This window comes from Hyalella azteca, unplaced genomic scaffold (genome assembly GCF_000764305.2).
Source record: "Hyalella azteca isolate HAZT.00-mixed unplaced genomic scaffold, Hazt_2.0.2 contig5430, whole genome shotgun sequence".
In the NCBI taxonomy this organism is placed as follows: Eukaryota; Metazoa; Arthropoda; class Malacostraca; order Amphipoda; family Hyalellidae; genus Hyalella; species Hyalella azteca.
Window position 1 is genome coordinate 46864 of NW_025935620.1, and position 24006 is coordinate 70869.

Consider the following 24006-nt stretch of genomic DNA (forward strand, 5'->3'; position numbering starts at 1 on the left):
ATTTTTTATTCGGAGTTGGATTTTTGCAATAATTTTTGCAAAATGTCAAGAAATAGCAGAGTAGATTAAACAGTATTTTTTAATAACCTTATTAATGGATTATGCCAGATTGTTTTGGCACGAAAATTAGGAAAATTTTACAATTCAATTTCCAGTTGTATATTTTTATCTGCCGTAATGTTATTTTCTCTCGAAATGCGTCTATTCTGTTATTATTAGAAGATGTAGATGATTTAGTCAATCAGATATAAAATAATGAAGCATTTCATTCGGTTTTCTTCCATGCACGCTGTCTGATCTGTCTATGATTATGGAACAAACAAATAATCCAGTTTGGTGATTAATTGAAACATGATTAAACAAGATAAAGTTTGGAATGTTAGGAAAATCCTTTTTGTTTTCAACAATGTGCACTGTGCAGCCTCGCACAGTTTTTTCAGTTTTGTTATGCGTTCAAATTTCAATTTATGTGTTGATACTTTCGCGCTGTCCTGTGCAGTTGCTAAGCATTTCGAACTATAATCGTGTAACGAATTCAAGGTTAGGGGAAAAAGGTTAGAAAAAATTTAGAATACTTGACAGTAGATAGCAATTTGGGATAAAGTTATCGTAGTAATGACATAACTGTTCATAACTTATTTTCCATTTAAATTTTATCTTCGTACAATATAGTATCTATTTGTTCTTCTTTCCATGATTCATTGCCACTGCATTGATTCTGCTACTTCGAACATACGTGACGTCATGAATCAATGCGCCGCCGTAACGCGGTTTGGCTTCACATTTTTGCATCATCAATTCCGTGCAACTTCCGGCATCCTGCGCCAAATAGTTTTCCGTCTCCCACGAGTAATACGTGAGAGAAAACGGTTATGCAGCTGTTACGTTTAAAAAATTATAAATTAAATTTAATTAAATTATAGTTGTTTTACACATAGTTGTACGTCATACAGATGAAATAGTTATATAAATACAAATAGTATTAATGTATTGTACGATAGTCATGTTTCCGTCATTTAAGTGGCATCACGCATGGAGGCTAAATGAGGGGAAGCTACCTTCACTCATCATGACACGTAAAAACTAGTCCTGTTTATTTCTCTTTGAAGATTTAGTGTGTTTTGTACCACGCTATAAACTCTTAATGATTCTCGAGGCAATATCAAGATTTTAATAGCTGAGCCTTTCGCATCGTTCCAAAGATAACTCATCGTTAAATGTCACCTGTCGCCCAGTCATTAACCGTGAACGCAAATAATTCATAAATAAACATCACCTGCTGCAAAGTTTAATGGCGATGTCCTCTGCAGTAAATTTACTTTTTTATACTGTCACCGGATTTTAGTTGTTGCGACGATCGAGTTCTCCTTTATTTCGTTTTAACGATTCTTTAAAAACAAGACCTTGAATAGGCTGTTGTTTAGACTGCTCTTTTGGAAGAGACACGCCAGTTTTAAAATCACTTTACATTTTGGACAGATCCAAATAAAACCAAATTCCACGTGTGTGTGGTCCGTCTCTTCGTCTCGGCCTGCGACGAGGTCATATTAATTTTTTCTTTAAACTTATTTTATTTCGTGAATTTCTTTACGACTCAAAAATGTCGAATTTTATAATTGATAGTCATTTATTTTTATCATCACAACGGTTCGCATCGCTGCTTATTTCTGATGTGGTTCACGTCTGTAATTGTTCTAGTTCCATTTTGTGAACTTTGCACCTATGCCATCGGCTGTGATTACGCTTTAGTACAAATTATGCCGGCGCGCATAATTACGTTCTGTACAATTTTCACTTTTGGCTGCACCTATGACAGAATTTTTATTGTATATATATCACCTATGCCAATTCGAAAATTTCTCGTGCATGAATGACATAACCTTTCTTGCATTTGTCATTGAAATTTCAAACCTCTATCGTGGTGACCGCATAACTTTACAGACCTCGATCAGCGCTTATTTTATTGCCGGTACAAATAATGTCGACTCTCATTTGTACTCAAGTTTTGTCACAGCATCCTACAGAAAGTTGCCATTAACTAATTTCCTCTGCGCCAGAACTCGTGTCGCGGTTGTTTGACACGCGTCCACGCTGGCCGCGTAGCTGATATTTTTGAAGTTACGAAGAAATTCTACGCCCAGGAAAAGCCCTGAGCTTGAACTGGTTCTGAAAAGTTAGTTTTGAAACTGTGGAGAAGATATATTTGTCACATGGATCTTAATGTGATAGAAAATGTTCCAATGGCGTCGTAATGAATCAATGCGGTTTTATATATAAAGACTTACGTGGAATCCAAACTCGGGACCAAATGAATATATCTCAAACCCAACTTTCTTTCTATTCATGCTTTATTTAATTTTTCCGTTTTGTAATATAAGTTGAAAATGTGTAAAACAAATATTTCTGTTAACATGATGCTCATTTGTCCATGGTTGCATCATTCACTTTTAATCAGCGCTGCACACTATTTCTGTAGTGACCTAGGCTCCAGGTAAGTCATTATGTCATCTCTAGACTCGTGTTTTCACTACAAAGTATCATCGTACCTGCCGTCTTGCTAATTCTAGTGTAAGAACTTTCTTGTCTGTCAGTCCTCCTCGCTCACACGTACATAACAATTATTTAATCAGTTTCCCCCGCTCAGCCTTATACCTACCACAAGCAGGAAGCCTCAGCGCGCCGACTTGTTACAATGACTCCTATTTATTATGCGTTTGTCTCATAATCGTGGAGATTTGCATTTAATTCTGAGAGCTGAAACTCCCCTGTAATAATGATGGAAACCAACAGTCAGCGTGAAGCTTAATTATGTTGATGCGGGCTGTTCTCCATGATGAATTATTCAACTTGGATGAACCGACGTTTATAAGGCCGATTCTTCACAGGTGTAAAGCATATTGCAAAAGAATCTCAAAGCCGCCCTATATCTTACATCTGCTATTTTTGTCGTTTCTATTAATTTATCGATTTCCAATAATTTATTGTTAATTTTGTCGAGTTTTCTTATTTCCACTTCATAAGTTATGATGAATGTACTACTTTTCATTCATATGACAAAACTTCCCCAATGTAATGCATAGAGAGGCGAATCTTGATGATGGGTTCCTGCTCCTGGCTCTGAGACGCGCTCGCTTCCTCGCCGCTCTTCCGAAGAGGCGACACTTTCACTGATGCTCTCGCGAGCCTCGTAATCATTTATGCGATTAATCAGCTTGTTTGTTTACTTAATTAAGCTTCTTATTGATTATTCTTATGTAAGTGTTTAGGCTTCATCAGCTTGTCAGTAAAGCTTCATGTTGATTATTCGTATGGCAGCGCTTCAGCTTTATCGTTTTGTCTTTCGAATTAAGCTTCAGATTGTTAATTTTATGGCGGCGCTTCAGCTTCATCTAGTTGCCTGTTTAATTAAATTAAGCTTCATTATTGATTACTCTTTACTCTTATTTTTTGACCGCTAAAATCAGCGCTCAGCGATAAATTGTTACATCAGTTGAAAACAATGACACTATAGTATCATTCTAAAGTAAAGGAAAACTTAAGAGAAGATTTATGTCTAAGTTAAGTATTCAGAAGTCAGAAATTACAATTTTGCCTATTAATTATAAATAACTGACATAAGAACTCGGCACGTTCTCGGCTAGGGTGGTCTGGCTATACGTACACTTTTATAGCCTCTAAAATGTTGAGCGTTTGATGATATCGCCTGGTTACCGGCGCGACCAAATGTCAGGAGTGATAACCTCTTTGAACGGCCCATGAAACAGCCCATTGCAGCGCTGTCTCCTGGACAAGATATTATTTTTTGCACGCCTGCATCGCTATGCGTCCAGAGCTAATTGGTTTAATTATGCTTCGCACAGTTTTTATCGGATGAACATGTAAACCTCAACTGTTTACACTCGGAAATATTTGGCATTTGACACAAGCTCCCACCTCAAACGAGGCTGCTAGGAATTTTTTTTATTTATTTTCGGGGGACATTATCCAGAAATATTTCTCTAAACTTGTACACTTTTAAGTTTTCTTAAAAAATTTGCATATATATGGGTGAATGAACATAGTCATGATAGACGACGCGTTTGACTTTTGTTTCAGTCGAGAAGTTCCGCGTTTTTGCTTCTTATTCATTCATGTGGAGACTTCCAGCCCACGCCTCTATTGTTTTTGGGTGCACAACGCATTATTTCATCGTTGATTTATTGCATCAGTAAGCGTGCTGGATTTTCTCCTCGAAATTTACCACATTTTTGTCGTCTTATCATCAACCCTGCGTAGAAAATTCTGCCCACAAAACTGGCACCGCCTTATTAAAATCAATTCATAGTGAATTTTGTGGGTGCGATCGCAATCCTTATGATTCTGAAATAGAGCCTAGCAATTTATTTTCAATTTATTTCAATTCTAAGAAATTATATTCAAGAATCTTGTAATTTGATCAGATTGTTCAGCAAGCTGACGCAGTTGTTTGGAAAAATTGAAAGTTTATGCATAACGTTAGCGTTGCTGAAATATTCTTCAGTCGTCCACTGATTGATTCATCCGCTGGCCGTGTCTCTCCTGTTTATTGTTTCTGTAAGTTTGGCATCTTACTTCCTACTTTATTTTGATTTATTTTGTTTGAATTTTGCCCATTTTTTAAACACACATCTCCTGATCGATCATCGAATTTCATCACGTAAAAGAAAATGTCGCTGACTATTATAAGAAAATAACTATTGGCTCAAAATTATATTCATTGCTTAATTCGATAAAGTTTTTGAAAAGCACTGACTTGAATTTTCATAATGTTTGTTTAAATTTATTCTAACGTTTTTGGGCCGCTTTGCCATATGTTATTATCACATTCGTATTTGAACCGAGAGAAGAAATCAACTTTTACTCGCCAAATGACAAGAATTTGACAGCTATTATAATTAAGTCCATGTGAATTTCAAGGGAAAATGAGAGTTTACAAGTTGTCGGGTTGCTTGACTCAGATGTAAGAGTGGTTAAGGACATATTCCCGATTAATGTTGCAATGTCATAAAAAAACTACACCATGCAGAACACCGTGAACCACACGTCACGGCTACTCAATTGCTTGCAATATCTTCAGGAATTACTTACGAGTACTTCTCTGTAATCGTACTTTTTTAAGCGTACGAGGAAGATCTGTATCGTTTCATAATTATTGATTAACTGTTCAAAATATTTATATACAAAAATTAGTTCATAGTGACTGTTGACCTTGTGCTTTTCAGTTGCAATTGAAATATTTCCACCTACCATGAAAAGCTTTAAATAAGATTAAGAATCACCTTAGATTTTTAATGGAGAACTTAAATGTTCGCAGTGGTCGCTGAAATAGAAAGTAAGAATGGCTGATCCATTTTAGTTTTTGGCTCTCGTGAAGCGAGGGTGAATTTGTGGCTCCGAGGCGGGCGTGTGCCGAGCGCGGTCGTTCAGATCTATAATCGTGTTTTTGCTTGCAATGATTGGTCGGCGGGTAGATTTTCCAATCTGCCAATGATCAAGCTTGATTGGAACTGACAATATCCGATGTAATTTCACTGAAAAATGCCTCTAATATAGTTTGTTGGTTCTGATGTTTTTTGTCGTGGAAGAAGTAATTTGTGACATTTATTTATCTTTTGAGAAGCTGATCTCGATGAGCTGCTTCTATTTTTTGTATCAGATTCTTTTAATTTATGGAGGAATCCTTTGGATCTTATTGATTCTCCGATACGATTTTTAGTTACTCATCGCAGTTATATTGTTGTCAAGATTGTGGATTGTGTTATACATTGATGTCCTTTCAAACTTTTAAATTTGTATACTCGTTTTTGATAGACGGTGTATTTGTAAATAGAATGCATCCTTTTTAAACAAGCTGAGCGAATTAAATAACATCACTATATGATGAATTACTTCTCTTGTTGTTAAGAATGCAATCTGTGGCTTTTTTGTAAATTAAGAATGGTAAGGAAACCTCGTTGTAACAGATTTATTGACAATATTTTACTAGCTGCAATACCCGTGGCAGTGTTGCGCTCGCCCAGCCTCCTAAAATGGTGCGCAGCTCGTGACGCGCGCTGCCATTTCAATGCCTGCCCCTCGTATTCCATTAAATAATTTGTACGTCGGTGGTAATATTGACGCCGCCGCTGGCCGTCCACCTGACAGAACAATGCCGTTTTTTTCACCCTTGCCGTCTAACTGCTCTGACCGGCCCTCGCACGGCTGTTGTGTCGGGGAAAAAGTTTGCACGTTTCGTGGTCGTAATTGTTTGTAATGCGTCGCCTTGTTAGCTGCTGGCGTCTCAGCCTTGATGTGCCACGCCAGTCCTAAGCAATTGCATGTTGAATTAATTGACGAGCGCTGTACAATTCCGGCCGTCATTCAGCATCGTGAAATTAATTTTTTTAGTTATATTGTTATCTTGGTATGCAGTAGTGTAGTGCATTGTCATTTATGACATGTAACAGCTGGGAAAATTTTAGAGTATAGGCCATACGACATGCATTAACAGATGAAATAGTTCCAAATATACTTTTGTATTTCTTAGTATTATTGAGCACGTAGCATATTTAATGCCCATCGATAATTATATATTGTTTGATTAGGGGTTAAGTAGTATTTTTTTGTGGAAAATACAAATTTTTTACACGGGTACTTGGCTTAAATGGACAGGTAGCGTGTAGCCTGGTCATTCTCTCAAAAATGTAACCAATTCCAAGCTCGACCACTTAACTGAATTCTTGACCGCTGAGGTGTTGTGTTGGCAGGGCATGTGGGGTTGACCGCTGAGGTGTTGTGTTGGCAGGGCATGTGGTGTTGAACGCGTGCAAGTTATCTCATCAAAGGGTGTGCCAATTGTCTTGTTTTCGTCCTAAATTTGGCTATCGCTTGCCAGCTCAACGCCCTGCACTCGAATTTGAAACGAATGCTCCAATTTTCACGGGACGCGTGACGGCTAAGCTGGTATGACTTGCAACATACAAGCTTCAATTTTTTATGTTGCAGTGCACCGTTTGACGGCAACCGCAGGCGGCATTTATAAGCCTCACATTGGAAACAAACTTGCTGGATAAAACACACTCCGGGATGCATGCTAGACCTGAGCGTTTTGATATTCTGGACATGCACAACGGAATATGATTAAATCGTTCCAATGAAATCCTCACTATTGATTGCATAATATGTAAGAGGAGTCTTACTTACATACATCAGGGTGTAGTTTCAAATCCCAGTTACGCAGTCATCAAATAAGGCGGGTGAAGCTGTCAACTCCCAGCCTCAGTGCTCTCTAGCTCTCCTCCCACTTAGTATTGTGTGTAGTGGAGCTAGCAGTGACATCCAACATAGTGAAGCTAGTCTAACTTCTAGTCCCACTAGTCACAGCTATTCCAACTTCTAGTCCCACTAGTCCCCGCTAGTCCAACTTCTAGTCCCACTAGTCCCCGCTAGTCCAACTTCTAGTCCCACTAGTCCCCTTGTGCCGCTAGTGACACACCCTAACGTATCATGTCATCTGTGACACTCCATGTCGAACCACGTTATCTGTGACATAATTTCTTGTTCACGCGTCAATTGATCTCTCGTGACCTGCAAAGCTGGTCTGCTTACGCAACAGAATGGGGGTATCTTGTGCCCTACCTGCCATGACACCGTGCACTACCTGCCATGACACCGTGCACTACCTGCCATGACACCGTGCACTACCTGCCATGACACCGTGCACTGCCTGCCATGACACCGTGCACTACCTGCCATGACACCGTGCACTACGTGTCATACTTAACGCATATGAGCGGCAAGTAGCACACCAAGTAAACTGTGGATTTAATTTAAACTCAATGAATTTAAGCTTGTTTTGTCAGTTATCGTATTGAATTAAAATTTACTTCAATAAACCATATTGATTTCTGTTTCGTAACGATGCACCTACTTCGTTAAAAGGAACGATATTCACGTATCCGTTAGTGTAATCATATGTTTTTCTGACACATATTCGCCTAAATTTTCGAAGCTAACTTCAACAATGTACGTGTAGTGGCGAGCATATATTGTTCTCATCTTTTCCTTAACCGCAATGAACAACCAAACGCCTTGTGAGGAAAGGATGACGCATCCTCCCAATATGCTTTCCATTGTTTTAACTCAACTCTTTCTTACCGTACGAACCATCATTATTTTTTTCGTTGATTCACAAACTAATTTATTTTGTTGACAGATGCTTCAAGTTATCGAACGCTAGGATCCTGTACGAACGGTCACGGCGCTCACGCAGTCCTAGGGCAACGGTAGATAACGCGAGCCAACAATGCAGCGCACTGCATTCTGAACAAAGAACTTGTATTCCACCGAAACTCTCCGTCACATGAATTCATGAATAAAATAATGTTATGTAAACTGAAATAGCTATACAAATCATTTTTTACAATATCTATCTTGTGGATCAGTTTGTATTTATTGCAGTGTTTGAAGATCCTCATGATGCAAAGATATATATGATAATATGAAGCATGATTGCTAATTTTGGTGCCGTTTGTTGTGCAAATCATGTAACCTGTTTGTTTCAAGTGTCTCGTTCAGGAGGTCTAGAACATATTTAAGTTTTCTGATTAATGTCTTTTTATGTACCTATGATCTATCAGGTTAGAATAGCACTTTTTGCTGCAACTTGGGTTGCATGTCATCATCACTTCCGTATGAGTAATATTGTTTATATTTTAAAACGCCTGGTTATTTTTTTGTGGATAAATCAATATTGATCATTGGACATAGTTGTCAAAACGAAGGATTTTGGAAAGAAGACTCGTTTTTTCTCTGAAAATTTTACTAGTAACAGCAAGTTCTGTTCACTTATCCCAAAAACATTACTTTTTAATATTATTATTAAAATTTTCGACGCAGCTTAATAACGTTGGGAGTAATTTCCGCCAAGTTTGGCAATCTAAAAAAAAATTTTGGAAACGGTGGAGCTTCTGGCAGCGAAACTGCCAGGCTGTGAGACTTAGGGGGAAAGAGGAAGTGTTGCAGAGACAGTGAGAAATAAAGAGAGGCAATGAGACAGAGAGGCAATGAGACAGAGAGAAAATGAGACAGAGAGACAATGAGACAGAGAGGCAATGAGACAGAGAGGCAATGAGACAGAGAGGCAATGAGACAGAAAGGCAATGAGACAGAAAGGCAATGAGACAGAGAGAAGACAGAGAGGCAATGAGACAGAGAGGCAATGAGACAGAGAGGCAATGAGACGGAGAGGCAATGAGACAGAGAGGCAATGAGACAGAGAGGCAATTGAACAGGGAGAGTCTCGTGGGTAGGAATAGGCCACAATACGGGGAGAGGCCGCGAGACGGCAAGAGACAGAGCGAGCAGAAGCAGCGATAATTCGTCAGCAGAGAGCGAGGCGAGGTGACCTGCAGTGACCGCACAGCTGCCCTGCCCTGCCGAGTTGCGCGCCTGCGTTGTGGCGGCCGTCGTCGGCAGGTCCCAGCGATTTTTAAATTAATAATTGCTATGGAATTATTTCGTTAGGTCATACGCCTCGTTGCAGAAAGGGAAAATTTCTCCTAAAAAATGTATCGTCATTCTGACCGTTTTTTTTGCTCGATTTCAGTCAGCCGTTGTGAACATCAAACCCGCTGAAATATTCTGATATTACTCATGAAAATAACGCTCGGTTGATGATTCCTTACATTGAAATTATTCACACGTGTGCCGTTAAAGATATAATTGGTCACTTATTTTATGCTTTCAACTAATGTTCTCGCATCTCTCATCTCGCTGGACATTCACGCAAACATTGTCAAGCTTTATTGTCAGGGTGTTTCTTCAGCAACGTTGAAGTTTCTCGCCTGTGTTCTGGCTGGCCGCATTTTAACCGCGTTGAAACGAATGTACGATTGTTGCTCTCGTTGCGACTAGAAATTATTTTTCTCACGAAATTAGTCACTTTGATCTCTTTTGTTTTGTAATGAATATGATTTCCCAATAAAGTTTCATTAGAAAATTATCTTAGAATGCGAACACTTTTTAAAGTTTAAGTGTGCTTATTATTGTCGTTGCAGAATTTTTCCACGGAACTCAAGCGAATTACAATACCAATTCATTAATGTGCTTACTTTACGAATAATACGAAGTATACCTGGGCTTATGAGAAGCATCGTGCTTTTGATGCGAACTGAACTTGGCATGAAATGCATTTCTGCAAGTACGTTGCGTGACATGAATAAACTTCTCCATATTTTTACGTCTTGCTGATTCAGGGAAAGATTGTGTTTTAGGCACACACACTCATTAGCAGAGGCGTTAGTGTAAACAAGGCATTCTCGGCTACTTCGTCTGAACGACCGTCGTTTGTTTGCTGCCGAGTGCGCGTCTCGTCTCGGTTTGTTTAACATTAAAGAAGTAAGAATTTTTACAAGAGGAAGAATTAAGAAACGATTTTTCGAGGAGGAAATGGAACGAGTTTTTGGATAGAGAATAAACAGGGCTTGTTGGAGAACGATAGGAGTTACGTTCTTTAACGTAAAAAGTATTGGGTGATTTGTTCGAGTGTTACATGCATAAGTATGACAAATGTGTCATTCATTCCGATGTGCCTTCCACTCGATATGATTATGCCCGGGTTAACTTTTCAACAGTTTAATATTGTTTGAATGTTTAATGATGGCTGGGCGTGCAAACGGCCGTTGTGTGATAATTCTGACTTGAGATTGTCCAACTTTAAAAATTAAGATAATGATTTAGTTTCATAATTAAAAAATTTAATGAGATGTGGCAAACGCGATGCTATTTTGGTTAGATTGTATACTTCTTATAATGTTTGCGTTAGTTTGAAGGCGTATTTTGTGTTGCACATCGCTTGACAATATTTTTGACATGCATACATCACCAGTCGCCATAACTAACCTTCATGAGTTACTCTTGTACGAGTATGTAATTGCACCATCGCCGCATTGCTGGCCCTTATTCTGGCTCCGTAAATTGATCGCTCAAGAGACGAGATCTGACCGAAGTTATAAGCATTCCTTTGCCTCGCTTAGATGACTTAATTTCAGCGTGACCTTAAACTCCAATGAAGACTGAATTTTATTGTATTTTCGAGCGTTCATCAATACACGACACTGCCTTTCGTGCCCATCACTCTTCCTCTACGACGGATAATCTTTGTCGAAAGTCTACCACTGTTCACTTACGATCTTTTTATCGATGTTTGACTCCTTCGCTGAACACTTTTACGACGCAGCTGTAGACTTGACGGCCTACTTTATGCTGTGTTCGTGATGTTCAAACATTGCCACGATGATTGCTATCGCTCCAATTATATCAATCTATTGCGCAAACCAAAACCTATTGTTAATACGACATTTTCAACGAAATAAATTTACTAACAATATTCGTTTAAAAATGTTTTAATTGAGTTGTGCAGTGGGATATGTATTTATAGTGAGTAATTTTACTAGCGATTTCGAAAAATATAATTTTTTGCGTGGTAATATTTCCCAGTTGATAGAGTTTTATTTTTGCTGGCTGTTATAGGTGTTTAGAGGATGTTTTTAGTCGGGGCAGTAATCACAATTGAAGTACCAAAATAAACATTTTGTCGCATTGCCCACTCATGACAATCCCTGTCCTAGTGAAGGTGAGAGCTGAATGCCCTTCCATCTTTCCCTTCCACTCATTTATTTTTATTTCCCTTTTTATTTATTTCCCTTCAATTTAAGTATAGACTTTCCCTTCCACTCATTTCCACTCATTTACAGTCTATACTTTCAGCCCCTCGGAGCATAAACTCCTTGCATTCACCTCTCAATGGTTGAAATTTTTGGAAAAAGGTCGTGAATTTTCCTAAATGTTCGAACAAATTCGTTGAAGTTATTATGATGAATTAAATAAATAAAAAAAAATTCATTCTTCAATAGCTTCTTAATTGGATTGCGTGCGAAAATTCACTCTGCACAAAGGAGATGCAATAGATTTCGAATTGTATATTCTTACTAGTTCTGAAGTACATTCGCATCTCTGAGAGTGTTTGAAATTGTTCGATGACGTTTGTAAAGTGTTGCCAAGTACTCGTTAGTGCTGCAAGTGCGCTTCAAAGGTCAGCTGCTGACAGGGTTGAGGTTGCAATTGACGGTTCTTATTTATTTCAAGATGCTGGCGCGAGTTCAAGGGCACAGCGAGCCTGTTATTACATTTAATTTCTTTTATGGATAAAGGCCATCCCGAGAAATCCGTTCCGATGGATGCTCATATGAGGCGAGTCCACGTAGAGGCGATGAGCAGTGAATCGGGCAGCTGCCGCCGTTGCGTGTGCCTCCACAATCCACATGCTTCATCTCATGGCGACGTTGCGATGAGTTGACTCGTTCACTTGTGTTTGTATTGTTACACGTAAATGAGCTCAGAATTTGTCTGAGGGGTATTTACTTAATGCACATTTCTACTAATAATTTGTACTTAAATCATATTAGTCAGTGTTAAATAATATTTTAGTATTCAAATTATTTTGATTTTCTTTGATATAGTTGATGAAAAAATTCTTTTACGTTTTAGTTCCGGCAATGCTTAACTTTTACGATGTTGCTTTAGTTATTAATATATTAATATATTTTCGTTGCCCAATTAGTTGCTGTTCGTGCACCCGCAATCACGGCAGATGCATGGAGAAGACCTCTTCTTGCTCGTTACTGCATATAAACTTCTGCATTTTCACTCACAAATTTGATCCTTTCGCGTATCTTCTAAAGTCCTATCTGTTATTGATATTCGTTTAAAAATGTATACTTATTTACCTAACAATGAGACCTTTTGTCGATAAAAAGTATAGTTACCTCGTATTTCAAAACCATCGAGCAAGCTAGCATTCCATGAAAAGATTGGAGAAACGAATGAGCGGGAACCATCGGAGCGCGCCCCTATACTTTCCCATTCTGTCGGCTTAATCCACAGCTAAATTCGTATCTGCTTGATAGCCCATGCATGCATGCGAATGGGTCTCGTGCAATACTGGTGTCATAAGGGCATCACAAGCGTGCACCATGTTGCATAAGGTATGCATGCTTGCATGGCATATGGTTTAAGCAAGGCGTGTTGGTATGTTGCTTGGTCCAACGTAACGCCACGTATAATAATGACACGTCATCGCTTGCTTCAACGCTGTTCGCTTCAATCGATGGCTTATCATTGATGCAGACAACGCGTGTTCCAGCACCGTTTTGTGGCTCACAGGTAACGCTCGCGGACGTTCAGATCAGCGGGACTTTTGATGGCGATTGATGGTCAAACGTTAAGCGCTTGCATTGACAGCTGATGCGTTTGATTGATTCGAAAGTTGAACCTGCGAGGTAGAGAAGTTGTATCGTAATGCTTGATTGACTGTGTTTTCAGAACGATATATTACTTAAATAAATATTTTTCTGCATCAATAATCTGTAGTTCTTCATACAAAATATTAATTCGAGATAGTTACAACAGCTCGTTTTTTACTCGGATAACTCGTGTATTCATAATTGTTTCTATAAAAATGTTTTTTTTACGATTCTTTGACATAGGTTAATTTAGAAATTTTCCATTCTCTGTCCCGAGACATAGTATATATTTGTCGAGCCCAAAGCGCGAAATTGCTGATTCTATGGAATCGGCAGCCAGTTTGCTGAATCTGTAGAATAAGCATTTCGTTGCTGATTCAGAAAATCGGACGTTGGAGTTGAAAACATATATCGACAGTTAGAGTTAGAAAAGGTTAGGTCAAATTCGGACAAGTTTCTTTATATTTAAATATTAAAAAAGATCTTGGCTGACTGACCCAACCCCAGATTCCTATAGTATACAAATGCTGAATTTACGGATTCGGCAAACTGGCTGTCGCAATTCGCGATTTCGGTACGACATAGTATATATACTTGAGGTATATACAAATATACTCTGCACGACATATATATGCATATATACTATGTATATAAAGGTAAATACCTGCACGTTCTGCGTAGCTCAGAAACTCCAGTGTTGTAAATATACAGCGTTGTATTGATAATTTCACAGATATGCTTCACTAACCCAACTAACATACTAACCCTTGTCTGTGCAGAGAACGGGGTGCTCAGTTTCGAGAACCCTAACTACGCACTACGCCACACCTTCGCAGACGCTTTCAACTCTAACGACACAATCAATGATAACCAATCTACTCTTAATAACACCTCGAGCATTCATTCTAATTGCATAACTAATTCAACTAACAACTGCAGTGTCAACACCGCTTGCAAATTAACAGAATATTCTTCAAACATCTACGCTGATCTGTCGAACGCAACCGACCAAACTCTCCAGCGTCGTGTCGAGCTCAACGACAATCGGCCATCATTTGACTCGCTCACTGAACACAAAGACGAGAATCTAAGCGACATTCCATCGTCTGATCCTGATGACTTAAGTAACTGCAATGATCACGAACAACGTTCTACTAAAGGCAACATAACGAATATTGAATACTCGACCGACGGCGACACAAAATCTAATTACACGACCAAAACTGACAACTTAAAAAACACTGGAATCTTGGGAGCTCGGGAAACTGGTGTGGATTTCGCTTCGTTGGATGGTGGACTGGCTGCATTAGGTGAGTGAAATATTACGGTACAACTTTTTTCCTTTTTTATGAGGTTTGTGCTCGAGTAGAATCATTCATGCTGGAGTTATTTTAGCAATGGGACTATTTGAAGTGGTACAAAATTTCCCTTTTTTCATGTATTAACTCTTAATACACTGACTCTGTTAAATACATTTTCTAACTGAAGATGAACTAACTGAACGCAACCGCTCGAAAGAAGTTTGTTATCAATTACAAATGGATATATCAATTATAGGTAATCTTATTATTTAACGTCAATTAAACTGTTTGGTCAATATGTCGGATATTCTCACATGGATGTAGCCATATATAACTAGTGGTTTCATTCTTATACGGAGGTGCAACATGTCCAATGGTCGCACACGTGTGGATGTGCTACATGACCAACTGCCACATGCCTGCATGTAGGTGCCACATGACCAAATGCCACATGCCTGCATGTAGGGGCCACATGCCTGTATGTAGGTGCCACATGCCTGCATGTAGGTGCCACATGCCTGCATGTAGGTGCCACATGCCTGCATGTAGGTGCCACCTGCCTGCTTGTAGGTGCCACATGCCTGCTTGTAGGTGCCACATGACCAACTGCCACATGCCTGCATGTAGGTGCCACATGCCTGCATGTAGGTGCCACATGCCTGCATGTAGGTGCCACCTGCCTGCATGTAGGTGCCACATGACCAAATGCCACATGCCTGCATGTAGGTGCCACATGACACCCGTACGTGTCTGCAGTAAGCCTCCAGAGCGGCGAGTTGGCCGTTACTCGGTAATGTGACGCGTAGCGGTGATGGTCGTTGTAGGGTGTTACGTGACAGACTACTGCACCTCACGCTCTGCTCTCACTTGTCACGATGTCACTGGAACATCGTTCTTACTTCTCGTGTTGCTCCTTTTCTTCGTCTTAGAGTGTTTGTTTTAGTGGAAAAAGTGAGACCGCTTGCACAAATGATGTGATCGTGACGGGCACTTCGACAGAAACATTACCTTCAATGATTCCCTGATCTATACTGGCTGCGGGCCGGCTTAGTGACTTGGCGCGCTGCAATAGGAGTTCGTTATTTTTAATGGGAGACCGTTGTATTTTTGATAAAGCATTATTTCAATGCACAGAAAGTGTTATCCATTATATAAATAACATGGCTTTAATTGCTCATACATTTCAGTCCAGATTTATGACCTCGCAACGACCCGGGTGCTGTGTTTAACTCGACGCTCGAGTCGGAGCATCATTAAGATGTTCTACCTGCGCTGCCGTTTCGTGCATTGTCTCGCTTTCTCGATGTAAGAAATTACTTCGAAAATTAATTCTACGGTAACTGCTAAAAAATACGCTGGCCAATTTTTGCCGCTCGTGACGCAATTTGCTGGGTGTGCTTCTGCTGTGCACGACGCTCACAGCTAATATATATAATGGATGGTAGCGTCGCCGTCTCATTTCTTCTGTAATGTCGCGATCCTTTGCTTCTGCTGAGCTTTTTTATCTGTAATGCTTTCATTCTTCGTTAAAATTATTCTCGGTACTTAATAAAACTCAAAAAAATCACGATGCGTCTCGTTTCAATTTTCATGTCTTCCCTTCTATATAAACACCGAGTTGTGTAGTAATCAATGAGAATATCAAAGGATATATTTTTCAAAGCGTTATTTTTGTCTTAAATTTTTATTGAGCAATATTTCCGCGGGTAATGGGACCGCTGGTGGCGCTACAGACAATGGGATTTGCGTGGTTATTTTGACATTGGTTCGCGCATGTAATTTCCGGAATAGTTACTTTTTTGAGTGGTGTTTTTATATCGGATTTCAGATGTATTTTTCCATCGCCTTAGGAATAGATTGGTGAGAAAGTTGCTTAAAATCGAGGTTAGGCTTGGGTGCCGCAAAATGATGCTCTCGAGGTCAGTGTTCGACAGATGCACTGATGATACTCTTGAGGTTAGTGCTTTGATGTAATAATGATGATACTCTTGAGTTTGTTGTTTGGCTGTAAATGTAACGCTACTTTTGCTTCAATGATTTCTGGACACTTTTTTGCTCCGAGGTCAAGTAATGGCGGAGTTCAAAATCGTTCGGTGAATCCTTATTGTGAAATTTCGTCCTCCGTATCTGTATTTAAGTTGCTTAAATTTATGCTTCATGACACTCGCTTCGGCAGGCATTCTAATAAATTGCCTGACCTTAATCTAGGGTTAATTAACATGCAAAAAGGTAATTTTTGGTTCCGAAAAATGTTTGTGAAAAGATTTGAATTAAATAAAAAATTCAAACAAATTTGCACGTAATCTACTATTAATTATAATAAATGTATACTAAAAGTATCCAGCGAATAAACTAATTTGGCATTTCAATAATTGATTCGTCCTTTGTTATTACAGCTACAAGTCGAAAATTAGAGCGTCGTTAAAATTAGATTTGCTTGAAAAAAATGCATAAAACTTTAAAAGCGAGTTCCTAATTTAGATTTTTTGTTATTTCTTACGTTTACCAAGTCAAAACGGCGATGGAGACTTGAATAAAAACTAGTCAAGAAACTGCCAGTCCTCTTATCTAGGCTAAGATTCAAGACTTTATTTTAGTGTCCGGGTTTTGCAATTACAAGGAGCACGTGCAGCGGTTACGCCAGAACGCGTTCCGGTGACTCATAACGTGCCCGGCAAGCGCCCTCGGGGCTTCAATTACGCCGGAGCCGGACGGTCTTCGGTACGGCGCTACGGTCACCGTATGCAACGTTGCGGACGTCTCTATAGCGGCGCAGGTGTCGTACGGTTGGCACGGCGCTACGGCCAGCGTATGCAACGTTGCTGACGTCTCTATAGTAGCGCGTGTGTCGTACGGTCGGTACGGCGCTACGGTCAGCGCATGCAACGTTGCTGACGTCTCTATAGTAGCGCGTGTGTCGTACGGTCGGTACGGCGCTACGGTCAGCGCATGCAACGTTGCTGACGTCTCTATAGTAGCGCGTGTGTCGTACGGTTGGCACGGCGCTACGGTCAGCGCATGCAACGTTGCTGACGTCTCTATAGTAGCGCGTGTGTCGTACGGTCGGTACGGCGCTACGGTCACAGTATGCAACGTTGCTGACGTCTCTGTAGCGGCGCTGGTGTCGTACGGTCGGTACGGCGCTACGGTCAGCGCATGAAGCCCTACTGACGTATTAACGCACGGCTCATTTTGCGCGTGACACAATCGCTGCCATGATTAATGGCTGTCGATAGCATAAATATTGTCGCTGCTACGTTAGTATCAAACGTTATTTCTATCTCATTGGATTCGTCACCAACGATTCCATTTACGATGCGCACAGTTATGGTACTGCTGATTATATGCCAAAACAACATTTTATAGTGCTACATTTTTAAAATTTTGCTTTCGGTCACTAATAATTTTAGTATTCCGCTCTTACTTAATTAGGAACCTCTCATTTTTAGGTTTGGCTCAAGCCCAGCCTCTGAATTTGGCCCAGCTTATATACAATCGTCGCTAGTGTGCGTCTTACAGGTCTCTCCTTCCTGGCGATAAATCCCCTAGGTTCCTCTTACAGTTCTTACCTCCACTCCGGCCAATCCCTTAGGTTCCTCCTACAGTTCTTACCTTAGTTCTTACTTCCACTCCGGCCAATTTTCTAGATCCCTCTTACAGTTCTTTCCATCACTCCCGCCAATCCCTATATATATATATATCTTACAGTTCTTACCATCACTCCTGCCAATCCCCTGCCAATCAATCAGCGCCGCGAGTGTTTGAAGAATCGCGAAACGCGAAAGCACGAGGCTGAAATAGAAGTTTCTGAAAGAATTTCAACATTTGAAAAGTAAATTACAAGTTCTGGTCTCTCGATCATCACGAGAACGGACGGTTTATTCAGCGTCTGAAATTACGATTGTGTACTCGTACAATAATGGTTCATTATTATTTTAATAAATAATTATTTGTTCTTATTGTAGGTTTTCCATACGTTGCTTTTGTTATTTGTGTTCTAAAGCGTTCTTCTAATGCTGATTACGTTGCATGCCCTGTTCAGTGCGCAGATTAAAGATGCTAATAAAAATCAATTGAGGATATTTATCTGAAATTTTAAATTTTGTTCGTTCATTTATAATTCTTCGATTGCAAACCCAATAACCGGTCTTTTCCATCCTCTGTTTGGAAAAAGCCTGAAAACATTGAAGGTATTGGCGACATTCATGCCTATATAGCGTTCGTTAACAAAAGTAGCACAAATTCCAGGACATTTCCATTTCAATCTTTGTGTGATGTTTCAGTCAATTGCACTGCGAATTGATGCATCGTTTTCTTGAGCAATTTATGGTGCGCATCGTCAGTGGAATGAACGGAGGATCGTGCTTCTGTTGCGTAATTCCCGGTTCAATATTGCGATCGTGCTAAGTCGCCCGTTTCTTTGTGCAATGCTCAAGCGAGGCACGATTTTCTTCGAACAAAAATCGTCTTCGATTAGTCGGCACGACCTTCTCGATTTGAAGCAATGCCGGTCGGTCGGTCTGTCGGCGTGAACGATTTGCAGCCACCAGGTCAAAGGCAGGATTAATGTAGCTACATGTCATCCTGACGTTTAATACTAGCTCGTCTATTTGCGATTACCGCCATGTGTTTAAAAAATCCAAGTTAGTTTATTGTTTTAATTTTGTTATCCTGTTTGAAATGCGGGGTTTATTTTGGGCCACAGTTCTGTATATTTTGTTCTGTATTACGATTGTCTTTCTCGAGCAAACTGCTAAATTATTAATTGGGTTTCTAGACGGCACCTGAAATTTTTTCCCGTAATTTTATACGGTTTATATCAATATTTACTTTGATTATTATTCATTTCGACAATTTATCGGTAAATTAGAGCAGCTTGCAAATTATTGCGCTCGCTCATCTCTCTCGTCGCCGTATCAATTACTATAATCACTTTACGTTCTGAACGTCGTTCCTATCATTCCGGATGAAATCGTGCAATTAGAAAATTCGAAGGATTTATGGCTTTACTGCAACAGGCAATTTTTGTCGGTCTCGTATTTTGCGAAATGATTGACAAGTGAAGTCGATACTTGGGCCCTGTCGCTGGGTTATAATCAAATAATTTTGTATAGACCATTTAACAATAAAATGTTGCAGAGTTATCAAAAATGTAGGTTCGTGAAGGGGTGCTTCAATGATTTTTTCCTACTTTAATTCCGGAGAAAACTTGTACACAATTAAAATTTTTTAATATTCTCATTCTCTGTGTCATCAGACGAATAAAAAAACCTCGGTGAAAATTGATAATCGAGTAAGCCAGATTACTTATTCTTACGCTAAGTTTGTGGTAAATTGATTTTAAATTAGTAAATTTGCTGATTACATTTTTACTTCCTATGTGAATTTAGATGGAAAACTCCATCATTACCCACTGGATCCCTTTCACTTTTAAACCTAATTAATTATCCGCGCCAACTGAATTACCTGGGAATGAAGCCATCCAAGCTAAGTTTTGCAAGCAAGAATCCAATCCAAACCGCACGGCCTTCCCATCAATTGGATTACGCGATCCTCATTGACTTTTGAATTCCCATCGCTGATCCGCGGCTGTGCAAATCCCAGGAAAGTCGACTTTTTTGCCGGCCAGATTCTTGACTGTGGTGCCGGCGAAGACTTAATGCGCCTGCGAATGTCGTTGATGATGGAATGAATGTCTGTGGCTGATGCCGTGGCCTTGAGGTCACCTTATTTGCTTATGTAATGGACGACATAACCAGTAGGACCATTTTAATGATCAAGTGGTACTATTATTGTTTATTGTTATAATTGTATTTTTATACTCTTATGGCAATATTCATATTTTTTTAAATGAGTTGAAGTGTTTAATTAGAACATAATTTGGCGTTGAAAAACGGAGCGTTAACTGTTAAATAGCAATCACGTGTTGACGCATTAAATTGCAAGACTTAATTGTTGACATGTTGAATAACCCCGCGTGTTGACGTGTTGCAGACAGTCTGTGCTCGTCGCTGGAGCAGGTCTGCGAGTTGTCCCGCTCGTCGTCCCACCGTCGCCGCTATGCGCAACTCCGTCCCGACTCCATGGGGGTCAACCTGCACACGGGACCTGTGACCCACCTCGACAACAGGTGGGTCAACCTGCACACGGGACCTGTGACCCACCTCGACAACAGGTGGGTCAACCTGCATAGGGTGGATTAGATTAAATATAATCAATAATCTAAACTTTTACCAGTATATGGAGCGATGTACAGCGAACTATTTTCGGACGAGTTGCTGCCTAAGTTTGGAATGAGAATAAATTTTACTGAAGTTTTACACGATTTTATGTTGAAATTAATAAATGGACAATCGTGAAATAAATAAACTGGGAAAAAATAAAAATGCATACTTCTCTTATTCAGCTATATAGGGGATAATATATAAGATATAGTAATATAATATAGGGGATAAAACAATAATTAAAATGGATTTTTCGTTTGATTATGCTAGCACGTTTTTTTGTCGTACTCTTCATTTGAATGAAACGCTTATTTGTAAATTAACTGGATATCAAAATTTTTTACTGTAATTTATCAATCTTTAAACGTGGCGTTGTTACGATTAAAGAAAACGAAAATACGAATTTCATGGATGTTAGTTGTGGCTTCCTGATGCTAACATGTAATTAATTCAAACAGATGCGTTTCCTTGTAATAGTTTTTCTCTCGCGTTGTGCCGTACGGAGCAGCACGCTTGTTTCTCGACATTTTATGTCCATACGATCATCGAGCTTCATTATTTCCCGCATGACAATGGATAGCTGAATGGTGAGGAGAGCTTATACCTTTCTCTTGTAAGCCATCTATCAGAACTCCGTCTGCATGGAGAAAATATATCAACCGTAAAATGATCAGGCATCTTTCTTATCGTAGATGATGTAATTTCCTGCTTGGAGAGCGAGTTTCGTTCTAAAATTCCTTTACGTAGAAAGAAGATCCGACGGCTGAACACTGCTTTCATTTAAATCAGTTGCGACTGCGAAACGCAACGTAAAGAAAAATAGAAACTGAGCCTTTTTTTAAACTTGTTTTCTAGAAGAATGCAGTTACTGGGGCTTAGTTTATTTTTATTTCCACTTTATCGGTTGTTACAGCACGTGCAGCCTCCGTAGGTCTGTTCATGCGTTCGCTGTCGTCGCGTAAAAGTCTGCGAATTTAATTCGATTTCGATTGATCGTGCGAAAAATTTCGTCTCCACTGCAATTCGTGTTGAAAGAAACTAGTCGAACGGAAACATTTTTCAAGGCTCGTGTCATGGAAATGCAGACGAAGCACGAATGTTCGGGTGGGAGCTTATGTTCCCAGTCGAAATTTGTTTTGGTGGAACCGTATTTGCAAGCAAATTACCCCGGCATCATACTTTAGAGGTTTATTGTATTAATGTTAGCTAAATGAAATTTTCAATTATTGATCTCATTCATTATTTATGTTGAATTAATGCTCCCTTGTTTTTTTAGACTTTTAATTTAACCATTAGAGGACTAAATTGACCATAGTATAAGTAATACCATTTAAGCTATTGTCATTTGGTTGTTTTTGCACGAGTTCTGAGCATGTCTGATCAAAAGAAAAGCTTGAATTAACAGATGGATGATAATAAAATCATGCGCTTAATTAACTGATGAGTAGCTGATTAGTATTGCCAATATGCGATTAATTCTTGTTTCAATTACACGCTTGGTGAAGCGTTTAGTGTTTCTGCTTGTCAGCAGTGAAAGTGCGAGAGTTGCCGTCGGGTTGGTATTTTATAATCAATTCTTGAGAATTGTTCAATGAATGATTGATCTGCACACTTCACGGGACGCTTGCTATTCCGCCTCACGAAGTCTTGCGACGCGTCTTCTTTTGTTTTTCGTTTCCAGCTATAGGTTGTCAGTCCGGCAGCTGCAGAGAGTGCGTTAAAAAATAATAGTTTCTTTGTATAGTAGTTTTTTAAACATGCAATGTCCTGTTCAAGTGTTTAACATGTTTGCCAACAATTCCAGCACGTTCGGCCAACGTTCAAACGTGTCCAGCTGCAATGTTAGCATGTCCATACACTGCCTGACATGCCGCCTTTTCCCGTCAACATTTTCACGAGCGTGCAAACACAAGTCAAGCAACTACGTCTCGCAGTCATGCCCCGCGTCTCGCAGTCATGCCCGCGTCTCGCAACCATGCCCCGCGTCTCGCCGCCATGCCCCGCGTCTCGCAGCCATGCCTCGCGTCTCGCAGCCATGCCCCACGTCTCGCAGCCATGCCTCGCGTCTCGCAGCCATGCCCCGCGTCTCGCAGCCATGCCCCGCGTCTCGCAGCCATGCCCCGCGTCTCGCAGCCATGCCCCGCGTCTCGCAGCCATGCCCCAGCGTTTACGACGGCTCTGATGGCCGCCGCAGGCAATTTGTAGGCAGGCTTTACGAGACGCGCGCCTCGTGCAGATCCATAAGGCGCCTCGCTCATCTCGCCTGCCCTCAGATCTCCCTCATTTGCTTCCCTTAGATCTCAGGGCTGATGGTAACTTAGAATTATTCCCTCTGATGCGTTTAAAATTCTTCAGTAAAAATATCGCAGTTTACCAAAATCTGGCTGCTTCAGATGAATCAAGATTATCGCCTGCTGATATGACTGCATTATAATTAAACGTTATGACATTAATTATCGATATTCGTTCATTTGCCGTATGTGACGCATCACTGTTGTTCTCAGTTCATTAATTTGATGTTTTCATTGTGCGAGCTTTTAGTAATATTGTTGCAACCAATTTTATATATCTGTCGTGTTGCACAGTCTAAATGTACAGTTCTCTGCGGGGTAAGTGCGTACAAAAGTAAAATTGGAATCCTTCCTCTTATAGGCTCCGTTAATTTGTATTGAAATTACTGTACAGGTATTGATAATTAAATAGACAACTATTAGCTTACGTGCGTCCTACGAGCATTTGAGTACGCACATATACAAAAATCACAGTATATATTCGCGGCAGCCGTCGGTCTCGGTTTTGAGCGCTGCTACAGAAGCAGACGCGTGAGGCATGAAAAAATCACAATGATTATTCCTGATTATTCGATTCATTATTCCTAAACGATTACTATATTCACGAATGTTGCTTAAATAATTGGCTTCACTGTGTCCTACTGAAAACTCAGACGGGCCGCGAGCGAGTTGGGTCTTGATAACAGCACAACGAATTTTTCTTGTCGTCATGCGCTGTGGATATTCCAATTAAGTGTGTTGTGTGATTACTTGGTATTTAGAAATACAATTAATAAAATTCTTGTAATAGGTGAATCTTTTACTTTTACTAGTCTCAAATGTTGGGACAATTACGTAACTTATTCAGCGCGCTTAAAAGGCTTAAAAAATATAACTCAGTACTCACTGC

General features: G+C 39.9%; 1 protein-coding gene across 1 annotated transcript in view; it reads left to right on the top strand.

Moving 5' to 3' along the window:
• LOC108669226 overlaps positions 1 to 24006 on the top strand; it is a gene marked incomplete at its 3' end in the record, with an annotated part of 119708 nt that overhangs the window by 34174 nt on the left and 61528 nt on the right. The window contains exon 2 of the mRNA XM_018156530.2: positions 20597 to 20777. Within this exon, the coding sequence (XP_018012019.2) occupies positions 20597 to 20777 (181 nt within the window). The remainder of the gene's footprint in view (positions 1 to 20596; positions 20778 to 24006) is intronic.